At 37.7% G+C, this 26,125-nt stretch overlaps 1 protein-coding gene across 4 annotated transcripts; it reads right to left on the reverse strand.

Annotated features, from left to right (window-relative positions):
* Positions 1 to 4,379: 4,379 nt before the first annotated feature.
* scarb1 (scavenger receptor class B, member 1) lies at positions 4,380 to 21,604 on the reverse strand. Of its 4 annotated transcripts, none has more exons than XM_085411393.1 (13): positions 21,357 to 21,604; positions 17,995 to 18,155; positions 15,893 to 16,034; positions 15,595 to 15,798; positions 15,357 to 15,452; positions 15,122 to 15,237; positions 14,859 to 15,025; positions 13,493 to 13,611; positions 10,025 to 10,098; positions 9,810 to 9,861; positions 9,525 to 9,671; positions 7,203 to 7,272; positions 4,675 to 4,729 (listed from the first exon to the last, which is right to left on the reverse strand). In XM_085411393.1, exons 1-13 carry the CDS (start codon positions 21,474 to 21,476, stop codon positions 4,725 to 4,727), a joined length of 1,473 nt encoding a protein of 490 aa, XP_085267519.1. In that variant the 5' UTR covers positions 21,477 to 21,604; the 3' UTR covers positions 4,675 to 4,724. The 4 variants fall into 4 exon arrangements, with proteins under 4 accessions (XP_085267516.1, XP_085267515.1, XP_085267519.1 ...); XM_085411392.1 differs by lacking the exon at positions 21,357 to 21,604 and adding an exon at positions 19,282 to 19,595; XM_085411390.1 differs by lacking the exon at positions 7,203 to 7,272 and having other exon boundaries at positions 4,380 to 4,729.
* Positions 21,605 to 26,125: the final 4,521 nt, after the last annotated feature.

Here is a 26,125-nt window from a genome sequence, read left to right on the forward strand (position 1 = left end):
CTGTGGAAGAAGAGTCATATGATTCATAAAATATCTCTCTTGTAGATTGGTCCGATGCTGCCAACACCACCCTTGTTTGGGGAACATGCCAGGAAAATCCTTGGTTAACTTACCAACTTGATAATCAGCTTCATGTGACCGTTTATTCCAATCAACAATGTTAGGGGAAATAAATTCAGATAACAGAAAGATAACCTGGATGTGTTGCATGAGCTTCATAGCAGAGGTGTGGACTCGAGTCACATGACTTGGACTCGAGTCAGACTCGAGTCATTAATTTTATGACTTTAGACTTGACTTGAAAAAATGTTCTAAGACTTGTGACTTGACTTGGACTTTTACACCAATGACCTGGGACTTGAATTGGACTTGAACCGGTTTACTTGAAAAGACTTGATATTTTACCCCAAATATAAAATTTAACATGCATATTATATAGAGATTGAAAATGTGACGTCATTCACGGGTAGAACCGCAAAGGATTCTGGGAACTCGTGGCAAGCGGTACTAGCGCACGCAGGCTTTCAATTAAAATCAGTTATACAGCGATAAAAAGAAACACAAAAATGTCAAGAAGCTGTTGTATTATTAACTACAATAGCCGGTCGCATGACAGCCACGGGAAGCCGACGGGTAAAGAGATCGGTTGTTATCGGATTACGTCGTTGAAGAGAAATTGTTCGAGCCATGTTTCCGAAGTAACAAAGAGGCGACTGGATTGCAGCCATTCAAAGATCAAATATAACGTCCCAGAACACTCCAGCTCACAGGTTAGTCTGCTCCAAGCATTTACACAAAGGTCAGTCTGCTGTTGTAGTTAATGCGTCATTTTCATAACATAATTGGTGATATAGGTTACAAGCAAGTCTGGCGCTGAACAGAAATTGTCGCGCTATGCTCCTTTATTTATTGTGCATAAATAGTGAATTGTCCTGACACAATATTGTGTTTCGCTTCTGTTATTATGGTACATTGACAAAAACATATACTTTTATTCACAGAATAAAACAGTTGTTTTGTATCACTAATTGTCCAGTACGATTACAGCATACAATATTATTGTCACTGCTACATTTCTGTAAGGCGTACCAGAAATTATTTCCACTACTAATTAATTACCGTTAAGCTCAAAGGTTATATTAATAAACGGTTAACGATTGTGTATTTATGACGACGATTTGTGAGACTGGTAAACTTATGATACGTACGATGGTCTTTACTTTCTACACGGTGCATTTCAAGGTCCTGTACCCATCCGTCGGTAAACTGTACCTGGGCTTGTTGCAGTGACCGGAAGTTACTAAACTTCACGAGTGTATGCACTCACAAGAACCGTATAATTATAAATATGCATATAAATATGCTACGATGAGATAGCTGACTTCATCTAACTAGCAAATGTTGTCCAGGCTACGTTGGTGATGCAGTTTTTTTAATGTATATGATATTTTTGTCATGCGATTTTAAAGCCGGTGTTGTGCCAAAAAGTGATTGTCTGCCAAAAAACTGATTTCCAGTGTTTCTGTGTATTTTTTATGTGTAATATCTTTACGTATGTTCGTAAATAGACTTCGGTGAACAGGGGATACAAAGAATTTAAAAATTATCTGTTTTTTAAGTATCTTTACAACTTGTACTTACATTATAACCAATCCGGTCCTTTATCCCCACTTAAAATATTTTTACAGAACTATTGTAATATTTGCTGCCATTTCTGCTGTCCTGTTGGGCAACTTACTCTTACAAAATACATTTTTAATGTTAATGAGATTTTTTTTACTGCATAAATAAAGGTTATATAAAAGTCGCTGCCAAAAACTGATTGCGGCTTGTATCTTGCTACACGAATGTTGTTTGTGGCTCAAGATGACTTTATGTCATCCATAAGGGATGCATTTGACATATGTTTAACATATTATAGCCCAACAAGTTACTTATAGCACTTTAAATATGAGCAATCGCTTTTTGGCAAATACCGGAAATCAGTTTTTGGCAGACAATCACTTTTTGGCACAACACCGGTCCTACAACCGCATCCAAGAATAACATGCAGCTTATCTCAGAACTGTCGGTGAAAATTATTCTTGGAGCTAGGTTTAATTGAGCTGCATTTTAAAGAGGTGCAATTTCACAATTTGTGTATATTTTCTAAGTTCACTATTTTGTCATGTGTTGAGAAAAACACAGATTTAAAAGTTACATGGTCTAATATTTACATTTAGCATAACTGCAACATGCTTTTTTCTTTTTTTTTAAAGACTCGAAAGGACTTGAAATTCAAAATTTCAGACTTGTGACTTGACTCGGACTTTTACACCAGTGACTTGAGACTCGACTCTGACTTGCCTGACATTACTTGAGACTTGACTTGAGACTTGAGGATAAAGACTTGAGACTTACTTGAGACTTGCAAAACAATGACTTGGTCCCACCTCTGCTTCATAGTATAGGGACCTGGTAGTCCTGACTTGTCCACCACTACAAGCCAGATTCCCAAATCTTTACTGGTTTCTTGGAGAACTGCTATCACTGACCTTTGGGCCTATTGTTTCTGTTGCTCTGTCTTTGTGTACCTGGTCTGTCACAACAGAGCGATTCGGAGCAGACAAATTAAGAGTTTTTCAGGCAATGTTTTCTATTTGCATGCAACATGTAGCATACAGTGGGGCAAAAAAGTATTTAGTCAGCCACCGATTGTGCAAGTTCCCCCACTTAAAATGATGACAGAGGTCAGTAATTTGCACCAGAGGTACACTTCAACTGTGAGAGACAGAATGTGAAAAAAAAAAAATCCATGAATTCACATGGTAGGATTTGTAAATAATTTATTCGTAAATTAGGGTGGAAAATAAGTATTTGGTCACCTCAAACAAGGAAAATCTCTGGCTCTCACAGACCTGTAACGTCTTCTGTAAGAAGCTTTTCTGTCCCCCACTCGTTACCTGTATGAATGGCACCTGTTTGAACTCATCATCTGTATAAAAGACACCTGTCCACAGCCTCAAACAGTCAGACTCCAAACTCCGCCATGGCCAAGACCAAAGAGCTTTCGAAGGACACCAGGAAAAGTATTGTAGACCTGCACCAGACTGGGAAGAGTGAATCTACAATAGGCAAGCAGCTTGGTGTGAAAAAAAAATCAACTGTGGGAGCAATCATCAGAAAATGGAAGACATACAAGACCACTGATAATCTCCCTCGATCTGGGGCTCCACGCAAGATCTCATCCCGTGGGGTCAAAATGATCATGAGAACGGTGAGCAAAGATCCCAGAACCACACGGGGGGACCTGGTGAATGACCTGCAGAGAGCTGGGACCAAAGTAACAAAGGTCACCATCAGTAACACACTACAACGGTCAGGGAATCAAATCCCGCAGTGCCAGACGTGTTCCGCTGCTGAAGCCAGTGCATGTCCAGGCCCGTCTGAAGTTTGCCAGAGAGCACATGGATGATACAGCAGAGGATTGGGAGAATGTCATGTGGTCAGATGAAACCAAAGTAGAACTTTTTGGTATAAACTCAACTCGTCGTGTTTGGAGGAAGAAGAATACTGAGTTGCATCCCAAGAACACCATACCTACTGTGAAGAAAATCCTACCATATGAATTCATGGATTTTTTTTTTTCACATTCTGTCTCTCACAGTTGAAGTGTACCTCTGGTGCAAATTACTGACCTCTGTCATCATTTTAAGTGGGGGAACTTGCACAATCGGTGGCTGACTAAATAATTTTTTGCCCCACTGTAGATAACCTATCCAAAAAATAAATAAAAAAAAAAAAAAGCTGGAATTCAAATATGAAAAACAAAAACACACCACATAATGACAACAGGGACACATTTATACTTAACCGCAATGTTTCTTTTAATTTATTAACTTTTTTTAAGAAGGTGCTTTGCACCAAACTGCATTATCCTCATACATTTCAAGAAATACAGCTTTACAGAATACAGTGATACAGAAACAGGAGTGCATCAGCTCTGCTTGACTCACAGGTGGTCAGACGTTTGACAGCTTGAGCCTCGACAAGTAGTTCCAACATCTCTCTATAATCCTCAGTGCATGTAAAACTTAATGCAGATAAATGCTTTCATGGCAAAGGTAAGACCGTTATGTTGGATGGTTCTATTTTGTTTTGTTTTTTTTAACTCACCAAAACATTTCTTTCAAGTTACCATATAAATAATCACCACAGTAATTACTGCTGAAGCATAAAATTATGAAATTATAAATTGTTCCATTTCAAATGTGATGATGATCATAACAGGCTCAATGGGTTTAGACTGGCAACTGGAAAGAATAGCCTATTTGTTGTTGTTTGGAAGATTTGAACTAAAGGGGGAGAGAAAAAAAAAAAAAAAAAAAAAAAAAAGGTGGTTTCCAAATCTTCTCTTGTTCTGTCTTGAGAGACAAAACAGTTTCAACTCATGCAGCCAGAACATAAACACATACTGAGTTATAGAGTTCCATAAATCTTATTCTATATGAAAAGATTACATTATTGCTTTACTTCTTAATATGTATATAAATACACACAATTGCAAAACCACTTGTGACAGTGTTTCAGTTAAATTATACTTGGAGGATGCTGGTAAGTCCACAACAACAGCTGGATGGGCTTATTTGCGCATCATTCAGTTCATGTCATCTTGTAGCAGAGAGTCCCTCTCTTCAGCTGAACTACATTTGATTCCATCCGATAGGTTGCTGTGGTCAGGTTGATTACTCTGTGTTAGGAACAAAATAAAAAAAAAAGGTTATTAGTTGAATAATAAAAATCACCCTGTGGTCTAGTCATGGCCAACCTGAAAAGGTTAGAAGTTTGATTTATCAACAATTTCGTCAATTGGTTGGATGAAGAAAAAAAAAAAAAAACTCCATATAAAAGACTTTATAATATCCAGTGGCATTTGAGCAGACACTGTATACATTCAGCCCCAATAACTGGGCAATAAATGACTGCTTAGACTCTTCTGGATAGTCCAAGGCAGCAGTAATATGAAAAGAGTAACCACTGCAACTGCAAAGGGTTAAAACCCCGTCTGACAAACACACTGCCATCTATCCAGCTCTCCTCTCCCTTGCCACCTCCTCTAGCTTGGGACAAGCACACTGAGATATTCTGAGGAAACAAGAAATATATTCTATAATATAATGCAAAATAATAATCCACATCACTGTAGCTGCGGCTACAGTGATGTGGATTATTATTTTGCAAATTGGATAAGGTCAAACATCAATATAATAGTACTAGTACTGGGAAATAAAACAGTGTTAATGAAACTAAGTGTGGTCACATTTTGCATTTTCCTAATCAAAAATTCCAGGAAAAGATTCAAATAAGTAATGTTGGGAAAAACATAATATAAATACTTGATTTTTTATTCCTTTCACTTTCATTAAAGTCACTGTAACACTATAATAAAACACAAATGAAGACATAAAACACATCAAAAATGCCAATAAATACCTTTATGCTCCATAACATTGTGCCATGTACCTGAACAAACACTGGTAGGAACTCCATATCCCTGCACACACTAGATTCACTAATTACAGATTACTTTGAATCTGCCACCTGGTAGCTTGCAGAGTTTCCAGGGTCAAGCTGCCTATCTGACCCTTTAATGAATTTACAAGCAGGTCATATGTCAATCAGTAGTATCCTTTGCTCTTATTGGTAGTTTCTCCAGCATAAATTTCACCTGTAGTCGCTTTAAGTCATTGAACATCATTCACTTTCTACGATCTCTGTTTACCACAAGTTGCTTCCAATAAGTTTTCTGCTTAAGAAAAATCTGTGCCCCCAGTTTGGGACAGACCGCTACAGCCACCCCCTGTGGCTGCAGCTGTCTGTAGGAGGTAGAGCAGGTCAGCTGCTGGTTGGAAGGTTGGTTCGACCCCTGGCTCCCCCAGTTTGCATGCCAAATATCTTTGGGCAAGATACTAACCCCGACTTGCTCTCCAATGCATCCATGAATGACAGTTAGAAAGCACTGAAAGTATAGATAACAGTGCTTGTGTGAATGGGTGTGTATAGAGCACTTTGAATACTCCTGGAGAGTAGAAAAGTGCTACATAAGGCTACGTCCACACTAATGCATTTTCGTTTGAAAACGCATAGTTTTCTCTCAGTTTTGGCTTCCGTCCACACTGAGACGGCGTTTTCCCCAAGGAAAAACGCAGCGTTTTAGAAACTCTTGAAAACGCATACATTTCAAAATGGAGCTATCCCGTCACAGTGTGGACGCTCGAAAATGCAGACTTTCTAAAAGGATGACGCATTTTAGTCATGTGACCAATTAAACATAGCGGAGGGCATTATACAGCAGTTGTTTTGATTGCTCTCACTTTTGACAGCCCTAAAAAAGATTAATATCAGTTTGTACATGCTCCAGATAGCTTTTTTTTTTTCCAATCCTTTAAATCTCACTCACTTTTGCGCAGGACTGGGATGTAAGCGTTTTCGGCCGTTTCAATGTGGACGCACAACTCTGTGAAAACGACTGAAACGCTAGTGTGGACGAGGAGCATTTTCAGACGAAAACACCGTTTTCAAATCTATCCGGGCTAGTGTGGACGTAGCCTAAGAATGTCCATTTACCATCCCCAGCTTCCTGATGACCTTAACACCTTCTACTGCAAATTTCAAAGACAACCATTCACACCTCCCATCTGCTCATACCTGCACAAAAAGACTACCTGCAGCCCTCACACCTCTCTCCTCTGACCCGTTACTTACTAAAGCTCTGTGAGGAGGATGTGTGTTCCCTCTTCCAAAAAAAAAGAGCTTTAAAGAGTTTAATGACATGCCAAATTTTGGTCCGCATGAACATGCTTAAAACAAGTACAAAGACACACACAGGTTTCTTTACATCTGTAGTTAGTAAGAGACAAAATGGTTACATTGATAGCAAACCTGGTTTAAAAACAAACAATCATTCCTTAAACTAGACCCAGGAAGTATTTTACTGATCAGAATGCAGTAAAAGCCCAAAAAGGTGGTTGTTCATCCATATTGTCATGGTTGAACTGGACGGCTAAATACTCTCAGTCGAAAACAATAGTTTGAGTTAACTTTTCAGTCTAGGTAGAAAATGTGCTTTTATTGCCAAGGTGTTCTAGGTTTTAAAAAACTCTGAACATAAATGAACAATACTCTTATAGGGTACATGTGTTCACCTGCATGTGTGCACCCACCTGAAGTACTGATACTTTTCTTCTTTGTTTCAAGGCCATGTGAGCCTTTTACTGGCTCTTTCTCGGCTGCCTAAAAGATGATCAAATTGCCTTAAAAAAAAATCAGCCAATCCGAAAATTGAAATAGAGAAGGTTGCTAACGGGATTTTGATAGTCATTTGGGTTTTTCATATTAGACTGCTAGAGATTGTGTAAGGATTCATGCAGGGAGTCATTTGAGGTGATAATTTGATTTCCATGCAATTAATCAAAGGGACATGCAGTTGGTTACGTTAGTCTTTTTAAAATGATACTTATGAAAATGGACACTGTCAGCTTGTTTACATGGAAGATTATCATTCTAATTTTATGTAGCATTGAATTATAAATAATAATAATTTAATAAAAACTATCAAATGCAAAGATTTTTTTCAAGATCCAAGTAAAAAAAAGTAGGTTGTAAAATCAAAACCATAGTATTCGTATCAGAGAACCTCAAACCAATAATGTTTCAAGAAATTTGGATTGTTAACACCATTATATTCAGTGTGTACTTTCATGCTAATAACAAAAACCTGAAAGCAGGAAATCTCTCCAATTTCAGGATATAAACCACACATTTTCCCCTCCACTCTAATCAGTCTTTAAAAACTCCAAAAAATGAATTCAGTTACTACAGTTTAAATCAAATAATCATTTGATCTGGCAAAACAATTTAGGTTTGAATGAGTGAAAGGTTTTACACACCCCAACATTCTTGATAAATGTGGAGCTCAGTGAAACATTTAAGTTAGACCGCTGCAAAATAAATAAAAAATTAATTAACAACAACAACATAAAAAATTAAGTTTGATATTAACAGCTGCCACTACTCACTTAATAACTTCTCAGTAAGTACACTTTGGCTCAAACAAAAGTTTTGGGGCCAGTGTTGCTACTACCTTCTTGACTCTCATAAGCCTAGTGACAATTTTCATACCTTAACAAAATGGGAAAACAATTATCTAAACTGTTAAATGTAAAATAAGAAATAAATACTTACATACAATATATGAAGAAATTGGGGGGGGGCTTGCCATTAATGATAATTTATACTGACAGTTGAATAGTAAGATAACACTGCCATGTCTACATTTAATTGGCAAGCAAAAAATAAATATTAGCTTAGTATAAATGGCTGCAGCTTTATATCTGGCAATACAATACCTACCTTTTCATGTGCGATCAAATCCAAAAACTACTTGTTTTTGCTTTTGTTATTAAAAAAAAAACAAGACAATATAACATGATGACTCAACAAGACTTTTTTCCTTATGCTTTCATCACGATTGGACTACTGTAATTCACTGTTTACATGTCTAAACAAGAGTTCCCTGGAGCGTCTGCAGATTGTCCAAAATGCTGCAGCAAGGCTTCTGACAAAAACATCGAAATACTCTCATGTAACACCATTGCTTATACAGCTGCACTGGCTCCCCGTTGAATTCAGAGTCCATTTTAAGATTCTGGTTCTGACATTTAAGGCTCTTCAAGAACAAGCACCAGCGTACATCATTGAACTTTTACAGCCCTATGGCCCCTAGTGGGTCCCTGAGGTCTTGTGATCAGGGCCTACTTGTTATGCAGTATACAAGACTGAAAACCAAGGGTGATAGAGCTTTTGCTACTGTGGCCGCCAGACTGTGGAATTCTCTTCCTCAGAACTTAAGATCTGCAGACTCAGTGATTACTTTTAAAAAACAGCTAAAAACACATCTTTTTAAAATTGCATTTTTTTTAAACTTTTGACTGTTTGCTTTATACCTTGTGAAGCACTTTGTGATCTTTTATCTAGAAATGTGCTATATATAAAAAAAATAAAAAAAATTTACTTACTTACTGACAAGCACTACCGTTTACTGTGCCACACCTAATTAAGCCATAGCGGATATTTTGCATGGCATTAGTTTGAAGATCAACAGACCGTAATACTAATAATGTGATGGAGGTTACCACAGTAACATGACCCGATGTCGAGTCAGTCGGGGCGCGCGGGGGAGGGGGGGGTTAGATACCAAGTTAATGATTCTGTCACATGAATGCAAGGAAAGGAGCAGAAGTGAGTGCAACTGATCGAGATACTTTATTAATTACTACCAATTTACCTTTTTCTCTGTTTATTTACTTATTGACTAATTTACAAATTTTAATCCTGAAACTCAATGAGAGCAGCTTCAGGGCATGCTTCCCTACTCCTTTTCTTTCATTGGTGTAGGGAAGAAAAAAAAAAAAAAAAAAACCCAAAATGCAACGTGCAGTTAAACAAGATAACATGCTGGCCTGAATCCTGTGTGGCAGCTTTACCTTCACTTTGCGATACACTACAGCAGCGATGATGATGGTTGCCAGACCAAGCCCTATGAGGATGTACTGTAGGTATTCCAAAACAGTAGGTAGAACAACCAAGTTTGTACGGAACGTATTGACGATTGGGCCATCAATATATCCGTTCTGAAGAGGATAAATAAAACACTTACAACATTTTAATCCACACAGAACCATTCTGTAGAATTTTAATCTGTTTGTGCAAAAAAATTGCAGAAGAATAGATGTAAAGACACTACATCATCTATATCATTAATAACTCACCTCCTCAAACCAGATCATAGGCATCACCACATCAGAAATCTTTCCAGTTTCACTAGAAGGACAAGGACATTCAACTTTACACTCCAAGGTTACATAGCAAATGGTAAGAAAGGCAGGAAATATCCAAGACCCTTTCATATTTAATGGTCACAACATATAAAACAATACATGACAATGTCTCTGGCATGATAGTAGTTAAGGGAATAGTTCTTTACGTAATTCCTGAGACTTTTTTCATGTAGAGGTTGAGCTGCAGGCGGATGGACACATTCAGAGGGACACCCGTTTGCTGCAAAAAGACAACAAAAATATACAGATCTCACACTGGGAATAAAAAAGGAGGGAATTATACCTCAAACACCATAAATGTGCTGGAACATGCAAATCTCCAGGTAGCAATTAAAGATATGGTCACATAATTTTAACAATAAACTCAAGGAGGAAATGTTCTGTTTGACTGGTTCATCTGAGGGAGGATGCACATAACTGCTGTTCACTTTTAGCTTCATATTATTTATTTTTTATCTCTACAAAATGGCCTCAAGTGATTTTAACTTTAAAAGCTTTGCCGAACTCAATGTGGGTGAGCCTACAAGCCATTTCCAGTACAGGACATTTTGCATAGTAACCTGAAGCTGAAAGCAACCATTTACTTTTTGAACCCACAGGAAATTACATGTAGCCTGGGCACAGACTTGCTTTACTCTACATGAAAAGACGTGCTTGAAAGGAGAAAACATGTCTGCTACACTTTAAAAAAAAATCCATAGTTCTATACACACTGAAAAAAAGTCTCCTCACTAAAAGAAGTGTAATACAATTAGCTCAACAGCACAGCTGACAGATTGCAGTGATTTGTAGCGAATCAGCTTTGAAAAGCAAAATAAATAAATAAATAAGGTCCAGCTTTTCTATTACATTTTGTGAGTTAGCTAAACTTTTAAAATATTTTAATCTACTGCTGTACACAATTCTCTCATCTTTTATTGACATTTTTTTCCAAGAGATTTTAGCTCAATGTGTCCATAAAACAAACTACAAAGTTCACTTCCAGACATGTGGCTCTGATAAAAAGTTAATATGGGCTGAAGGCAGGAGAAAGACGACAGCTGAGGATAGACAATAGGAATGCAGCTGTTGGCAGAGCCAAAACAGAACAGAAGATCTAAAAGAAAAATGTGCATAATATACATGTATGACAGAAATGAGTGCCATACATTTTATTGTAATGCTCAAGTTATAGTGTCAAGTCAAGTCATGTGTCTCATGTAACATTACTTTGGTAAAAATACCACACACGAGTTCCCTATCATTTCCTTGATATTTCATGTCAGCACAAACTAAATGTACCAAAAAGATTCAAATTTCTGGCTCTGAGAGAAAGAGAAGAAAACTAAGAGATAAAACCAGTGTCCTCAGTGCCATGTTCAAGAGTCAGGATACTTGGCTCTATTGTATGATAGAGCCATAAAAATCCCAAGCCATCTGATGTTTCTTAATTATTAACTTAAGTGTGAATGTTGCCCTGCTGAAATCCACTGAACATCTTGTGAGCTTTTATCCGGACAGTAAAAACTCTTTCACTATCAATACTGACTTTTTATTGGCATCATAGAACGTTTTTAATAACCCTTTAACTGACAAACAACAGCAGTTATACAGGAATAGCCCAATTTCCAATTACCTTATCTTAATGACCGTTATAGAAAAAAGACTGTATTAGGAATTCAAGAACAAACTGTACCAGTGGTGGTGTTTTAGCAAACTCAACATTTAACATTAGCAATAAAGGTTAAAGGCAATGCAATTTTTAAAAGTTGATTATAATAACTTAATGTGGAAATGACTTCAAATGTAAAAATGTGTACATCTTTTCATAATGAATGAAATACAAATCTGATTTGCAAAAATCTCTCATCAGTAATAAAAAAGAAAAACATACTTTTTTAAAGTGAAAACATGCTTTAGAGTTAGTTTTATTAAATGCTCTTTTTTTTATTGTAAACTATTAAGTCATTTTCTTACAAAATTATAAAAACAATATTTTCTAATAAGGAAGAGTTCAATTATGTCTTTGATTAAAATGTAATCAGCATCAGCAAATGGTGACAAATGCAAATTATCTAATGAATCCATCAAATTGAGCAAAACCTCGCAAATCATGAGAATCACTCAGCAGTGAAAATGCAGACTTCAAGCTCTTGCAGACTTCTTTGCCTGTCAATATACTGTTAATTGTTTTTTCATTAAGATATTTTAATAAATAACTTTTTGTATGTTTATCAAATCACTATCTTTGCTCTTAAATAACATGGGGCCTTAAGTAAAGAGTGACTCCTCACAGGTGCAGTATTGCCTTTCCCGATCTACTTTACCAGTAAACCGCAGTCTTAGCCCAGAAGATGGCCTATAAATGTCTTTGTTCTTATATAAATTCATCTTTAGATGAAGAAAGTACCGTTTCTTGTTTTCAAAACTTACACTCTTAGTCACAACAACAAAAAAAAAAAACTAAACACTATACTTAATGGAACCCCATGCCGACTGATGTCCCTTTATCATTAACTTGATATCAACGTGGGCTTGATGGAATTGACTGAACAATGTTGTAAGGTTTAATCTATGAAGCAAAAATCATTTCTGTATCAACTGAGATTTTTTTCTTTTATTGAAGCAATAGATAACATGGAGAAATAATCAAATTTCCAATTACCTTATCACAACCACAGCTATCACTAAAAACACTGCATGTGATTTTTACACAGGCAGAGTTGCATAAGGAATGACACATGGGAATATCTTTTTAGTCTTATCAGTCATTGGCTTTTTCTGTACTGTAGCACACAGGTTACTGCGTGACTGTACAGTAATAAAACTACATATCAATTTTCCTATAGCTTTACCATCCAGAAAAATAAACATTAACTTTAAACCTCATCCCCTTAGCTTACCGCTTTATCACTGCTATTTTGCATTAGTGATGACTGAATGATTGCAATGTGATAAGGAATCTAACTTTAAGTGTTTGAGGAAGACTGAGAAGGTGACAGACTTGGTCTTGTATTGTAGAAAAGAACAAAAACAGTTGGATGTAAGTGATAATGGTACGATACAACCTTTAACTAAATTCTTCCACAAATTTGCCATCAGGATGGCCTCTTATAGGTCAAAATGCACCCTACATGCTTCTCTCTGTGCCATAAAACTTGACAAATAACAGAAGGTCTATGATATGCAAGAGTCCAGCTACACTCATGATCACAGCAGGTTTCAAGGACAATGGGGCTGACTTCTAATATCCTTACAACAATATTGCAGACTAATGACATTCATTTTAAATATACCGGTAAGCCAGTTACAAAATGTTACACACTTTTCATTGATCACAAATGCACTTTCACTTGCGAGTCTTGCAAGTGGGTCTGTTCCAAAATAAAATCAAATTTAAAAAGAGTTGCAGCTTAAGTTGGAGTCTTCACAGTAACATGAAAGCATAAATTAAGTATATACCATTTCTAATAAGCAATGGGAAGAGATGCGTTTAAAAAAACAGAACAAAGAGAAACAAAAAAAAGCCCACAAATAACTACTGCATCAATAGAAAACATTGCTAACCTATGAGCTTTGAATCAAAATTATGATGACCAACTGTACACACTGTGGTGTGTGTGCTGTATACTCACTGGGTGAATGTCTATGAAGAGGCCGTGCTTCTCCTCACTGGGATTAAGACCCTGCACGTAGTCCAGCAGCACAGGATCAGCATTAAAGAAGTGAGGATGAGAGATGAAGACTGGAGAGTCTAAAATGTTCAAAGAATGGCAACATTAATAAACTGGCCCATTGAGAGAGAGAGAAAAAAAAAAAAAAAAAATCTATCAAGTACACTCACAACTCATGGCTTGTTGGCAATCCCTGCCATGTCTCTAAGATCGCATTGGTTTAGTTAAGGATGTTTTCACACCTGTGGAAAGGTTAGGCATTTTCATGCAATGCCTAACCTTGCATGAAAATGCTTGAAATTGCTCCAATTGTTGAGAACCACCGGAAAAAGCCGGCTCACATGGTTGTAACACTGTTTTGAAGCACAGCAGAACGATTAGCTTTAGCCCCTTTTCCATTAGTACCTGTTCTTATCGACTATTTTCAACTACAATCGAGTACCACCGAATGTGCGTGGCCATCATAATAGCAACGCAGCTGAGTGTCCTGCGATATAATGAGTATGTGACATAAAGGCTACAACGAAGGTGGATGTGAAGGCAACTATATACACCTGCTGCTAGATCAGATTCCGGGACCACAGCGTTGTTTTTGGTAGCCATTTCCCTTGTTGCCTCGGGTTTCAAAACTGGCAGTTTTTATTTTCGTGGACAAAAAATAAATAAATTTTTGCGTTCTTTTTAAAATTCTATCTTTAAGAATTTTATTACCAAGAGCCTGTGAAAAAAAATAAAAAAAATAACATAAATTGTTCCAGAAATTTCTTTAGATGAATCTATGAAAAACTCCAAAAGGTCTAGCATTTTTATCAGTGCATAGTTTTGTGCCATCAAGGTGATTCACAAAGTGGTATTAACTGAAAAGTTAATAAGCCTTGGCATACTAACTTGAGTGTAGTGAGTTCCTATAAAGGAAACTGGACAGGCAGAGGACAAAATAAGAAAAAAAATATCAGGGTTTAAAAAAAAAAAAAAAAAAAAAAAAAAAAAAAAAAAAAAAAAAAAAAAACACTCGACAGCAGACAATCATTATCTGAAAGTCATGCCCCCATGAAATAGGGGAGGAAAATCCAGCAAAGACCTTACATGGGACCTAAGAAATACATCTGGACCATGAGCTGTCTGAAAATCAGTGGCAACAGGTTTCATGGAATGATGAATCTAAATTTGGGATTTCAACACCCCAGACTTCAAAAACTATTGTACGCATTTTATTTATTTTTTCAAAATATAAAGAAATGGGTAGTGGTAGGTCTTTCTAATAATCTCTGGGAATGCTGTGATGGACTGAATATTTATTTCGCCTACACTGATCATCATTACTCACTGTGGCGGCAACTGCTAACATTGAGGAGTCCAGACTGTCTACAGGGGCAGAAGCCTTCATTGGGAGCATAATCCGTCCCATTGGCAAAAAGGGTCTTGGGTGCAACATATCGATATAGAGGGATTCCGTTCATCTCTCCAGGACGCTGATAAACCAGCTCCATAGACCTGGAAAAACAATGGGTAAATATATGAAGGAATAATGGGAGAGGCAGAACTGAGGGAAAAAAAAAAAAAAAAGTACAATTCTGCAAAGCATTTTACCTGCACGCGTCAGGGCTGTAGAAAGGCAAAGTGCTCTGTTTCGTCATGAAAGGAGGCCACATCTGCCCAGCTGTTCCATTGATCATGTTAGACTGAGCAGTCCTCCAGTATGGCAGCTATCACCAAAGAGAAAGAGGCCAGTTACAGTGTGAAAAATAAAATGGTGTGAGGGGAAGGAAAACAAAAACAAAAACAAAAAACAACAGCAACAAAACACAATCTGCTGGCATCATACCTCAGTCAGACCATTCCAAGAGTCGACTCTGTGGACTTTTCTAATGTCATCTTTTCCAGTAAAGACTGTGAACAGGCCAGTGTTGGAGTTGTTGAACTAAAGAAAGCATAAAAGGCAGACACCTTTCTTTACCTGCTCAAAGAAATTTCATGCAAGAGACAAATCTGTTCCTTAAACTGAACCTATTATGCTCATAGTAATCAGATAGAGAGGATAACGAAGCATTTCTAATACTTACTTCTGAAAAGAGGCCAAATTTTCCTGATGTGGGAATCATTCCTGGCAGGTATTGATTTAGAAAATCCACTAGTCCACTGTCATAACCCCACATAAGCTCCCCTACAGGCTTGGTCAGGAAGGGACCTTCTTTAAAAGTTTTAAAGGTTGCACTCATCATGAGGCGCAGTACATAGGGCAAGTTTTCCATCATCACTGATGCACCCTAAAATTACAGAAGCCACAGGCTGTGAAAAAGCAGAAAACTGAGGAAATTATTGAACCAATCAAGAAGTGAGGAGGTGGCAACAATGTCTTACCAACACCAACATGTTTGGAATTGTGACAACATCAGACTCGTTCCCAGCAGACATGGAGGGCTCGAAGTGGTACTGTCTGTATTCCCTGTAGGACACTGTACCGTTGGGATGGAATGTAATGTTTTCCTTCTGACACTGCTTTCTGGAAGAAAGGTAATATGTCCACTCAAAACCTGTGCTTCAAGTCCACCTCTGTACACACATCTTAAGGGTTTAATGCAGGGGTCCCCAATCTCAGTCCACGAGGGCCGGTGTCCCTGCAGGTTTTAGATGTCTCCTTGATCCATCACAGCTGATTTAAATGGATAAATTACCTTCTCAACATGTCTTGAAGTTCTCCAGAGGCCTGGTAATGAACTAATCATGTGATTCAGGTGTGTTGACCCAGGGTGAAATCTAAAACCTGCAGGGACACCGGCCCTCGTGGACTGAGATTGGGGACCCCTGGTTTAATGGATTCAGTTATCCTTACGAGAAAGTCAAAAATTGACAGACCTTAAAACATCAGACACAAAAAAGAAAACAAACCATAAAAAATAAAAAGCTCTTCTGGTGTCTCAGGTTGTTGCAGCCAAATCATTTTAATTTATTTCTGGAATGTCCTGATAGTTGTTTTCAATAGAAAAGTCTGAAGTGGTCTACCATTTGCAACCTCTCTCCTTTAAATAAGAATCACATCCTTCCAGAATGCTTCCTCTCCCCCCCCCTCCCTTTCAAATCCCAAAAGGTGAACACATGCTCTTGTGGACATGACCAAAACTTATGACAGTGAGCATGTTTCAGTCCAATTACAATATGTAAAAAAAACAAGTTTAGCCATATATTTTAAAAAAAAAAATTAATTCTTAAACACCTTTTGGACGGATATAAATTGTAGCTCACGCTTATAACACTTGTTTAAAATTGTTTACACTTCTACGTTCTAGGTTTAGAAGAAAAAAAAAATTAAGTTTTGGTTAAATTGGGTTAGGCTTAAGTTTAATGTTATCTGTTATACTGATAAATGGCATTCAACGAGATCTGTAGGTGGCAATAGTTGCAATTAATATCGAACCACCAATTCGTCAACCAGTTTCTTAAAGGGCAAAAAGGAGCAAAAATTGATTATTTAAGATGAAGTTGTAAAAGAGATCCTGTTGCAATCTAAAACAAAAATTTTTTTTTATTTTTTTATTTTTATTTTTTTTTAAATTGTAGCAAAGGATGTAAACTCCTAGAACAGTAATAAGTCTGTAGAAAGCAGTTAAGCAGTCACTATTAATGACATTAATAATACATTTCTTTTGCTGGTGTCTTTAAAAACACTCAAGGTCTACTTAATGCACAAAATTAACAATATCATGAATTAGCAAAATAGCTAGAAAGATTTAAAATCCAGAAACAATGCACAAAACATGAACAGCTGGAGCACTGACTGAGTCTAGTTTCATAATAACCTGTACAACAACCTTCGACCCAGCGTCATCTAGCCACCGTACACTATGCTATCATGATCATAGTCAAGGGCGATCGTGGCTCAAGAGTTGGAAGTTCGCCTTGTAATTGGAAGGTTGCCGGTTCGAGCCCCGGCTTGGACAGCCTCGGTCGTTGTGTCCTTGGGCAAGACACTTCACCCATTGCCTACTGGTGGTGGTCAGAGGGCCCGGTGGTGCCAGTGTTCGGCAGCCTCGCCTCTGTCAGTGCGCCCCAGGGTGGCTGTGGCTACAATGTAGCTTGCCATCACCAGTGTGTGAATGGGTGGATGACTGGATGTGTAAAGCGCTTTGGGGTCCTTACGGACTAGAAAAGCACTATACAAATACAGACCATTTACTTAGCTCCAGTTTACCAATGAAGTTCCTTCCAGTAAAATGGATCTTTAATTCTTTTACATTTTTTATAAACAGGAGCTTTCTGGGACATACAGAGTATTATACCATTAATAAAATTTCTAATTTATTAATAAAATTATTAATTTTATGAATCTAACTTTATTACAAAAAAATAAGTCCATTTGGAGTTTTACTGGAGCAAACTTTATTGAAGTTTAAGTATCCAACAATTTAAAGTTTTTAACTGATAGTTAAGGTTGAGCACAAGTCCTCAGGAGTTAAATTGTGTACCTGTAAACATAAGGTCCTCTCTGTTCCACCATCGGCTTTTCTCCTTTCAGTATCTCAGCAGGATTGAGGACATTGAAGAAGTAGACTGACATAAAGAACGGCACAGGGATGTCTTTCCACATGGTGTATGTGAGATCATTCTTTGGATCAATTACTGTGTGCTGATGTGAAAGAGAGGAAAAAAACAAAAGCAAAAGAATGAGCATTTTCGTCATTAAGGTTTTTATACATTTTCACAAACTAATAGAGAAAAAAAAACTAAATTCAAGGGGACACCTTTAAATTGCTTTTTTCTTATTTTATTTTATTTACCTAAAAGGTCCCAAATCCTGAGATTGTGGTTCATCATCTTAAAAGTTACACAACATTATATTTCATTCTAATTTTAATCTATTATTTACATTTAGGTTTTTGTTATAGTCACAAATGTTCCTACAAATATGATATGAATCTATTCCTTTTAAGAATACTTCTTTGTGGTGCTCCTTATGCAATTACTAAATTGAGCACATTGAGTGATTAGTTAGAAAGTAAAAACACTATGTAACTATGCTTTCTGGATTTTTCTATGTGAAAAATGAAAATAAAATTATTAAATACATCCAGTCTTTGATAGTGCAGTACAGTTCAAACACCTGGTATGTAGAAATGCTATATTTCTCACCATGTTTATGTTTTGTAGCCTCATATTTAGCTCAAACAGGGTAGGATGACAGCGTGTCTGCATGTGCCCTAACTACAAAGTTCAACTCAAAAGGGAACCAACTACAACTTAAAGAGTTCGCTGCTAACGGGAAAAAGCAGCACTGTGAACTGACAACAGAAATAAAGCAAACTAAGGAAGTAGGCAATACTTTTGCACGTATTTTTTCCTGTTCTGCATATTATTTAAATAATAATATTACTTGTATCGTTTTACTGGGATATATTGAGTGAAAGGAAAGTTGAAAAACCTCCGCCTGTTGTGATTTTTAATATGGAAATAAATGACATTACCAATAACAGTTTAGTTAGTTAATCAAATCATTTTACTAACATTGGACATGCTTGACTCTTTAAAAGCCTCAGAAAGTTTTTCCGGAGCTATTAGCATTGTTACTTAATCTGACTACATGCATTTACTGATTAGCTTATCTGCACGCGCCTGTTATCATTTACTGGTTAACTCTGGAGGCTCTTTGAAGTACTTAAGTCCTCGGGTACGATTAAAGGTGAATCTTGCTTGACTCAGCACATACAAGCACATGTGTAAAACATGCTAACTATCCGTGTCAGGACGTTTCTTACCTTTACTATTTGGTCGTCGATGACTAATGGCACCACAAAACACATAATTGTGCCGAAAAGCACCATCAGCACACCTGCCACTATGAATCCAATAGCAACTTTAGGTCGTTTAATTGCCATATTGACAGGCTGTCAGTGAGTCTTCGTAGCTTTGTTTTGTCCGTGTCCGCACTTTTTGTCGGTAAAGATAAACGGAGTCAGCTTAATGACTCCACCAGAGTCTCGGCATGAAACAAAACTTATAATTAAACGTACATTCCTCTGAGATCTCTGCGGGTCGCTCATCTCTCTAATCGATGACGTTCTGACCTGCTTTTATTGTCGCTGTATTTGCGCTGTTTGACACGCCTACCGAGGATTCTGGGAAATGGAGTTCCCGCTCTCTATATCGGGCCATAAGTAAAAGCTTAAGTAATTGCCCGATCTTTCAAGATATCTCCCAAGTGGCAAGAGCTTTTGGTATGCTGTAGGCATAGTGTATTCTTAAATTTACTTTAGTATTAAAGGAGGAAAATAGGAAAGGGCTCAGAAATGAGCAGAGCTCCTGTAACAGGCTGCCACACAAGAGGGGCGCCGGAAGTAACCATATTATTGTACCATTCAAGTCCAATTTCAAAGACAGTCTGTGGTTACATACTTTTATTCTGATTTATTTGATATTCTTCAAGGAAAAATATTTTTGCCACCTTTCATCTATAATTCTACTTTAATTTTAAAAGTTTAATATTCAGATCAAGTATTGCATTTGGGGATTTTTTTTATTAACCAAACTCAGGACCTTCCTGCTGTGAGGCAACAGGGTGCTATGGCTTATGGCTTATCCTGAATATTAAGCAGCGTCGGGCCTGGACAGCACATGGATGGGATACCGCACGGGAATACCAGATGCTGTTTTTATGTGTTAGGCTGGCAACCTGTGCAGAGTGTACCCTGCTTCTCGCCCTATGGAAGCTGGGACAGGCCCGACCCTGACCTGAGTTGGATAAGCGGAAGAGAATGGATGAATGGATGGTCTATAAAAGCTCACATGAGGTTCAATCTCCTGCCAAAAAGATTTCTGCCTCATTTAGATAAAGCAGTGCATGGGTCCAGATATAAGAACGTGTTTGAAGCAGTTTTTAAGAACACTTAAGAGCCTCCTTTGTTTCGTTTTCAGAGGTTTTACTGGAAATATCATTGCATCTAGATAAGATAAGATAAGATAAGATAAGATAGGATAAGATAAGATAAGATAAGATAAGATAAGATAAGATAAGATAAGATAAGATAAGACTTTATTGATCCCATGGCGGGGAAATTTGTGCGCTACCTCAGCTCAGGTACAAATAGCAGGAGAAAAATACAAAAATACAAATAAAATACAAACAAATACAAAATAAGGAGGATGATACACTATATACAACGGTAGCATACACAGTATGTGATTATGGATAGAGGGTTCTGGAAATATGCAAGAAATTTAACTCTTCTACTGCTATGTAAGTAATAGATATCTATAAGTATCTATAAGTATAGACATGTATACGCACACAGACACACACACATGTACACACTAAATATACATATGTATACATATACATACACATATACCTGCACATATGTGTATCTAAAATAGATAACTGTAGTCTGGACATGTGAACATTCAGCTAACAGATCAGAAGTCAGTGCCATGATGTCTGCAACCTTCATGCTTGGAATCATTGGTTCATCATTGGTGAAACATTGGTATTTTATTTTTTTGTTAAATAAAATGTTAATAGGAGTAAACAGACTACATATGCAAATACCTGACACAATAAATATGTAGTCAAAGACAAGTGCTCTTTGTAGATAATAGATAAGCTATTTAAACACTCCATATACAATAAGATGGTTGCTATACCTGCAAATGTCAACCTGAATGAGTCTAACTAACTTTTGTGATGAAGCTTTGCCTTTATGCAAAATAAAGAAAAACAAGAATTTATATTCACTTAAGCAAAAGAAAAAAGACAAAGAAATTAAAATGGAACAGGAAATAAACAGAGCACCCTGATTATAAAACTCTGAAGTATTCACATAACGATAATACTTACCTTCACAACTTGGTTGCTTATTACTGTTGGTCCCACAATTACAGAAATTGCCCCAAAAATCAAAGTCAGACCGCCTGCCACTATAAATCCAACAGCTACTTTGGATTTATTGATGGCCATGGTTGCTTCTTAGCAATGATCAGTGGTGTCTGATAATAAAAGAAGACACTGTTTTGCTCCTCTTGCCTCTGAGTCTGCAAGCCAACAGGCTGAATGAGTGTGTCGTGTTTTAAAGCCGAGCCACTGGTAGTGATGTATTCAAAGGAAATAGCAGTTGAGTGAACAGCTTGAGTTTATTCTCCGCAGACCCCACCCCTCCTTGTATATGCACATCTTCACTACTTTAAGAGAACTACAAAAAATATATGGAAAAAAATGCAAAAAATACCGTGCATCCCAAAAGTATTGACAGCACTTCACATTCCACATTTTTCCATGTTGCAGCCTTGTTCCAAAATAGTTTAAATCCATTTCACCTCACAATTCTGCAAAAAATACTCTACCCTAGTGACAAATGAAAAAAGTTGAAGTTTGTAATTCTTGCAATTTTATTAAAAAGAAAAGAATATATAACATGTTAAATGGACTGGTTCCCATATACTACTTTACTATGACATCTGAGCACTCAAAGTGCAACTTGCCTCATACATACAGTGGGGCAAAAAAGTATTTAGTCAGCCACCGATTGTGCAAGTTCCCCCACTTAAAATGATGACAGAGGTCAGTAATTTGCACCAGAGGTACACTTCAACTGTGAGAGACAGAATGTGAAAAAAAAATCCATGAATTTACATGGTAGGATTTGTAAAGAATTTATTCGTAAATCAGGGTGGCAAATAAGTATTTGGTCACCTCAAACATGGAAAATCTCTGGCTCTCACAGACCTGTAACGTCTTCTGTAAGACGCTTTTCTGTCCCCCACTCGTTACCTGTATGAATGGCACCTGTTTGAACCCATCATCTGTATAAAAGACACCTGTCCACAGCCTCAAACAGTCAGACTCCAAACTCCGCCATGGCCAAGACCAAAGAGCTCTCGAAGGACACCAGGAAAAGTATTGTAGACCTGCACCAGACTGGGAAGAGTGAATCTACAATAGGCAAGCAGCTTGGTGTGAAAAAATCAACTGTGGGAGCAATCATCAGAAAATGGAAGACATACAAGACCACTGATAATCTCCCTCGATCTGGGGCTCCACGCAAGATCTCATCCCGTGGGGTCAAAATGATCATGAGAACGTGAGCAAAGATCCCAGAACCACACGGGGGGACCTGGTGAATGACCTGCAGAGAGCTGGGACCAAAGTAACAAAGGTCACCATCAGTAACACACTAAAACGGCAGGGAATCAAATCCCGCAGTGCCAGACGTGTTCCGCTGCTGAAGCCAGTGAATGTCCAGGCCCGTCTGAAGTTTGCCAGAGAGCACATGGATGATACAGCAGAGGATTGGGAGAATGTCATGTGGTCAGATGAAACCAAAGTAGAACTTTTTGGTATAAACTCAACTCGTCGTGTTTGGAGGAAGAAGAATACTGAGTTGCATCCCAAGAACACCATACCTACTGTGAAGCATGGGGGTGGAAACATCATGCTATGGGGCTGTTTTTCTGCCAAGGGGACAGGACGACTGATCCGTGTTAAGGACAGAATGAATGGGGCCATGTATCGTGAGATTTTGAGCCAAAACCTCCTTCCATCAGTGAGAACTTTGAAGATGAAACGCGGCTGGGTCTTCCAACATGACAATGATCCAAAACACACCGCCCGGGCAACAAAGGAGTGGCTCCGTAAGAAGCATTTGAAAGTCCTGGAGTGGCCTAGCCAGTCTCCAGACCTCAACCCCATAGAAAATCTGTGGCGGGAGTTGAAAGTCCGTGTTGCTCGGCGACAGCCCCAAAACATCACTGCTCTCGAGAAGATCTGCATGGAGGAATGGGCCAAAATACCAGCTACTGTGTGTGCAAACCTGGTAAAGACCTATAGTAAACGTTTGACCTCTGTTATTGCCAACAAAGGTTATGTTACAAAGTATTGAGTTGTATTTTTGTTATTGACCAAATACTTATTTGCCACCCTGATTTACAAATAAATTCTTTACAAATCCTACCATGTGAATTCATGGATTTTTTTTTCAGATTCTGTCTCTCACAGTTGACGTGTACCTCTGGTGCAAATTACTGACCTCTGTCATCATTTTAGGTGGGGGAACTTGCACAATCGGTGGCTGACTAAATACTTTTTTGCCCCACTGTACTTACACATACAATACTCTTTTTTCTGTGTGTTTTCTACATAAGTTCTTTCTATCTAACATTCACACACACATTCATACGCTGATGAACACATAGGAGAGCAATTTGGGGTTAGTATGTTGCCCAAGGATATTAGACTGGAGCAACCAGGGATTGACCAGCTACAGCCACCCCTAACATGTACATAAGTATTCAAAGCCTAGGCTCATTGCTAGCACCTTTGGCAGCAATTACAGCAACAAGTATTTTTTGAGTATGATGCTTCAAGTTTGGCACACCTATTTTTGGGCAGTTTCTCACATTCTTTTTTGTAGCACTTGTCAAGCAAGCTCCATCAAGTTGGATGGAGGGCACTGGTTTTCAGATTTCTCCTGATATGTTAAATCAGGTTCAAGTCTAGCATCTGGCTTGGCCACTCAAGGACATTCACAGAGTGGTCCCAAAGCCACTCCTTTGTTATCTTGGCTATGTGGGATCATTGTCCTGTTGGAATATAACCCTTTGCCTTAGTCCAAGCGCTCTGGAGCAAGTTGTATCAAGCATAATGCTATGCATTGCTGCATTCATCTTTCCCCTCATCGTTCCTGCTGCTGAAAAACATTCCCAAGGCATAATGCTGCTGTGCTTGGTTTCCTTCAGGCATGACGTTTGGTATTCAGGTCAAAGAGTTCAATGTTTGGTTCATCAGACCAGAGAATTTTGTTTCTTATGTCTAAGAGCCTTTCAGGTTCCTTTAGGCAAACTCCAGGCAGGCTGTCGTGTACCTTGTATTTCAGTTCAATTAAATTTTACTTACATAGCACCAAATCACAATAACACTCACCTCAAAGTGCTTTTACTGAGGAGCTACATCATCCATTGATGGATAACGTAAAACGATGTGCTCATTGGGACCCTCAATGCTGCAGAATTTTTTCTGTACCCTTCCCCAGATCTGTGCCTTGATACAAACCTGTCCTGGACATCTACAGGCAATTCTTTGGGCTTCATGGCTTGGTTAGTCCTTTGACATGCCCTGTCATCTGATGGACCAGTTTATGCCTTTCCAAATGATGTCAAGTCAACTGAAATTACCAGAGATGGACTCCAATCAAGTTGTAGAAACATCGGACAGATGATTCAACACGTTCTCACTCCCAAAGCGTAACATTTTACGCTAGGTGATTAGTGGAATCAGGATGCACCTGAGCTTAATTCTTAGTATCATGGAAAAGGCTGTGAATACTTATGTACTTTTTAGAATACTTTTTTGGTTTGTTTATTAAATAAACATATTTATTAAATGAGTTTTTAAGCAAACATTTTCACGTTGTCCCTATGGCGTACTGTGTCTAATATTTTAAGGTTACAATTAATTTAATCCATTTTGGAATAACGCTGTAATATGACAAAATGTGGAACAAATGAAGCGCTGTGAATACTTTCCGGATGCACTGTATGTAAAAGATACATAGTCATCGGTTTTTGGTTCCTGAAGTCCATTTGTCAAGCTCAAGTTGACTTTTATTGCTCTTGCCATGCTGGTGCTTTGAGAATGGACATGAAGAGCAGTCAGACTGTGAAACTGATACTGCTTATGTTATCACAGGCTTGTCAGTCTCATTATTAGGTATAATCTGTTTTATCTTCCTTTCTGACTCTGATGGGGGACACTAATTTACGTGTCAACCAGCTAGCAAATGTAAGTGTTAATGTTTAACTTTATTATGGAAGTGTTGTAGTTTTATTACAATAAAATAGCCAGAAAGATAATTTTATATTGGAAGTAAAAGAATTTTATAGCAGCAAACTACAACAAAGGTGTAACTCTTCAAGGTGTAACTCTTAGTGTGCTTCTGGAAAAATTAAGAATTTGGACGAGGAAATGACTAAAGACCTCACACTTAACAAATTGATAGTTCAGGGTTGTTTCACCAGATATCTTGTGGAAAACATCGGGAACTTCCATCATTCCATTTTCTTTATCCAACTCAGGGTCGCAGGGTGGCTGGAACCTATCCCAGCCACCATAGGGCGATAGGCAGGATACACCCTGGACAGGTTGTCAGTCTGTCACAGGGCTATCAGGAACTTATAAATAAATAAATAAATAAAACAATTGGTATGGGAAAGGGAAATGGAAGTAATTAAAGATTGAGGAAGACATTTGAACAGGATGCAAAACCCATTGAAGAGGTATTACAAAAGATGGTGCTCAAATACTGAAATGAAATGTCACAGATACACATGAAAAACAGGATAGAAGTTATTGTCTTATTGTTATTGTTTAAGGGCTTTTTATATTAAGAAGTCACTTAAACAATTAATTCTTATATTATTGAGGATGTGTCTTTTAAGGTCACTTCTGAATAGGCAGTACTTGTATGTGGAAATGTTCTTTAAGAGGAGGAAACAGGATTGGGCAGTGTTTCTGAGATTACAGCTATTGTTCAAAACCAACTATCCGGTTATTTTTCTTCTGACATACAGTTTAAAAGATACAAGGCCACTTCTGAGAGTACATTTCCAGTTTGG

This window comes from Rhamphochromis longiceps, linkage group LG7 (genome assembly GCF_057381845.1).
Source record: "Rhamphochromis longiceps isolate RC_006_pf linkage group LG7, R_longiceps_female_GT1.1, whole genome shotgun sequence".
NCBI lineage: Eukaryota > Metazoa > Chordata > Actinopteri > Cichliformes > Cichlidae > Rhamphochromis > Rhamphochromis longiceps.

Bases quoted from the DNA above. Each gene is read 5' to 3' on its own strand.
- scarb1 (XM_085411390.1), bottom strand. From the start codon at position 21,476: ATGGCCATCAATAAATCCAAAGTAGCTGTTGGATTTATAGTGGCAGGC. The intron at 15,238-15,356 runs GTATGATGCCAG...CTTTGGTGATAG, and splicing joins CTTGGAATGGTCTGACTGAG to CTGCCATACTGGAGGACTGC. The intron at 4,730-9,524 runs GTAAAGCTGCCA...TTCCTAACACAG, and splicing joins TAGTGTATCGCAAAGTGAAG to AGTAATCAACCTGACCACAG.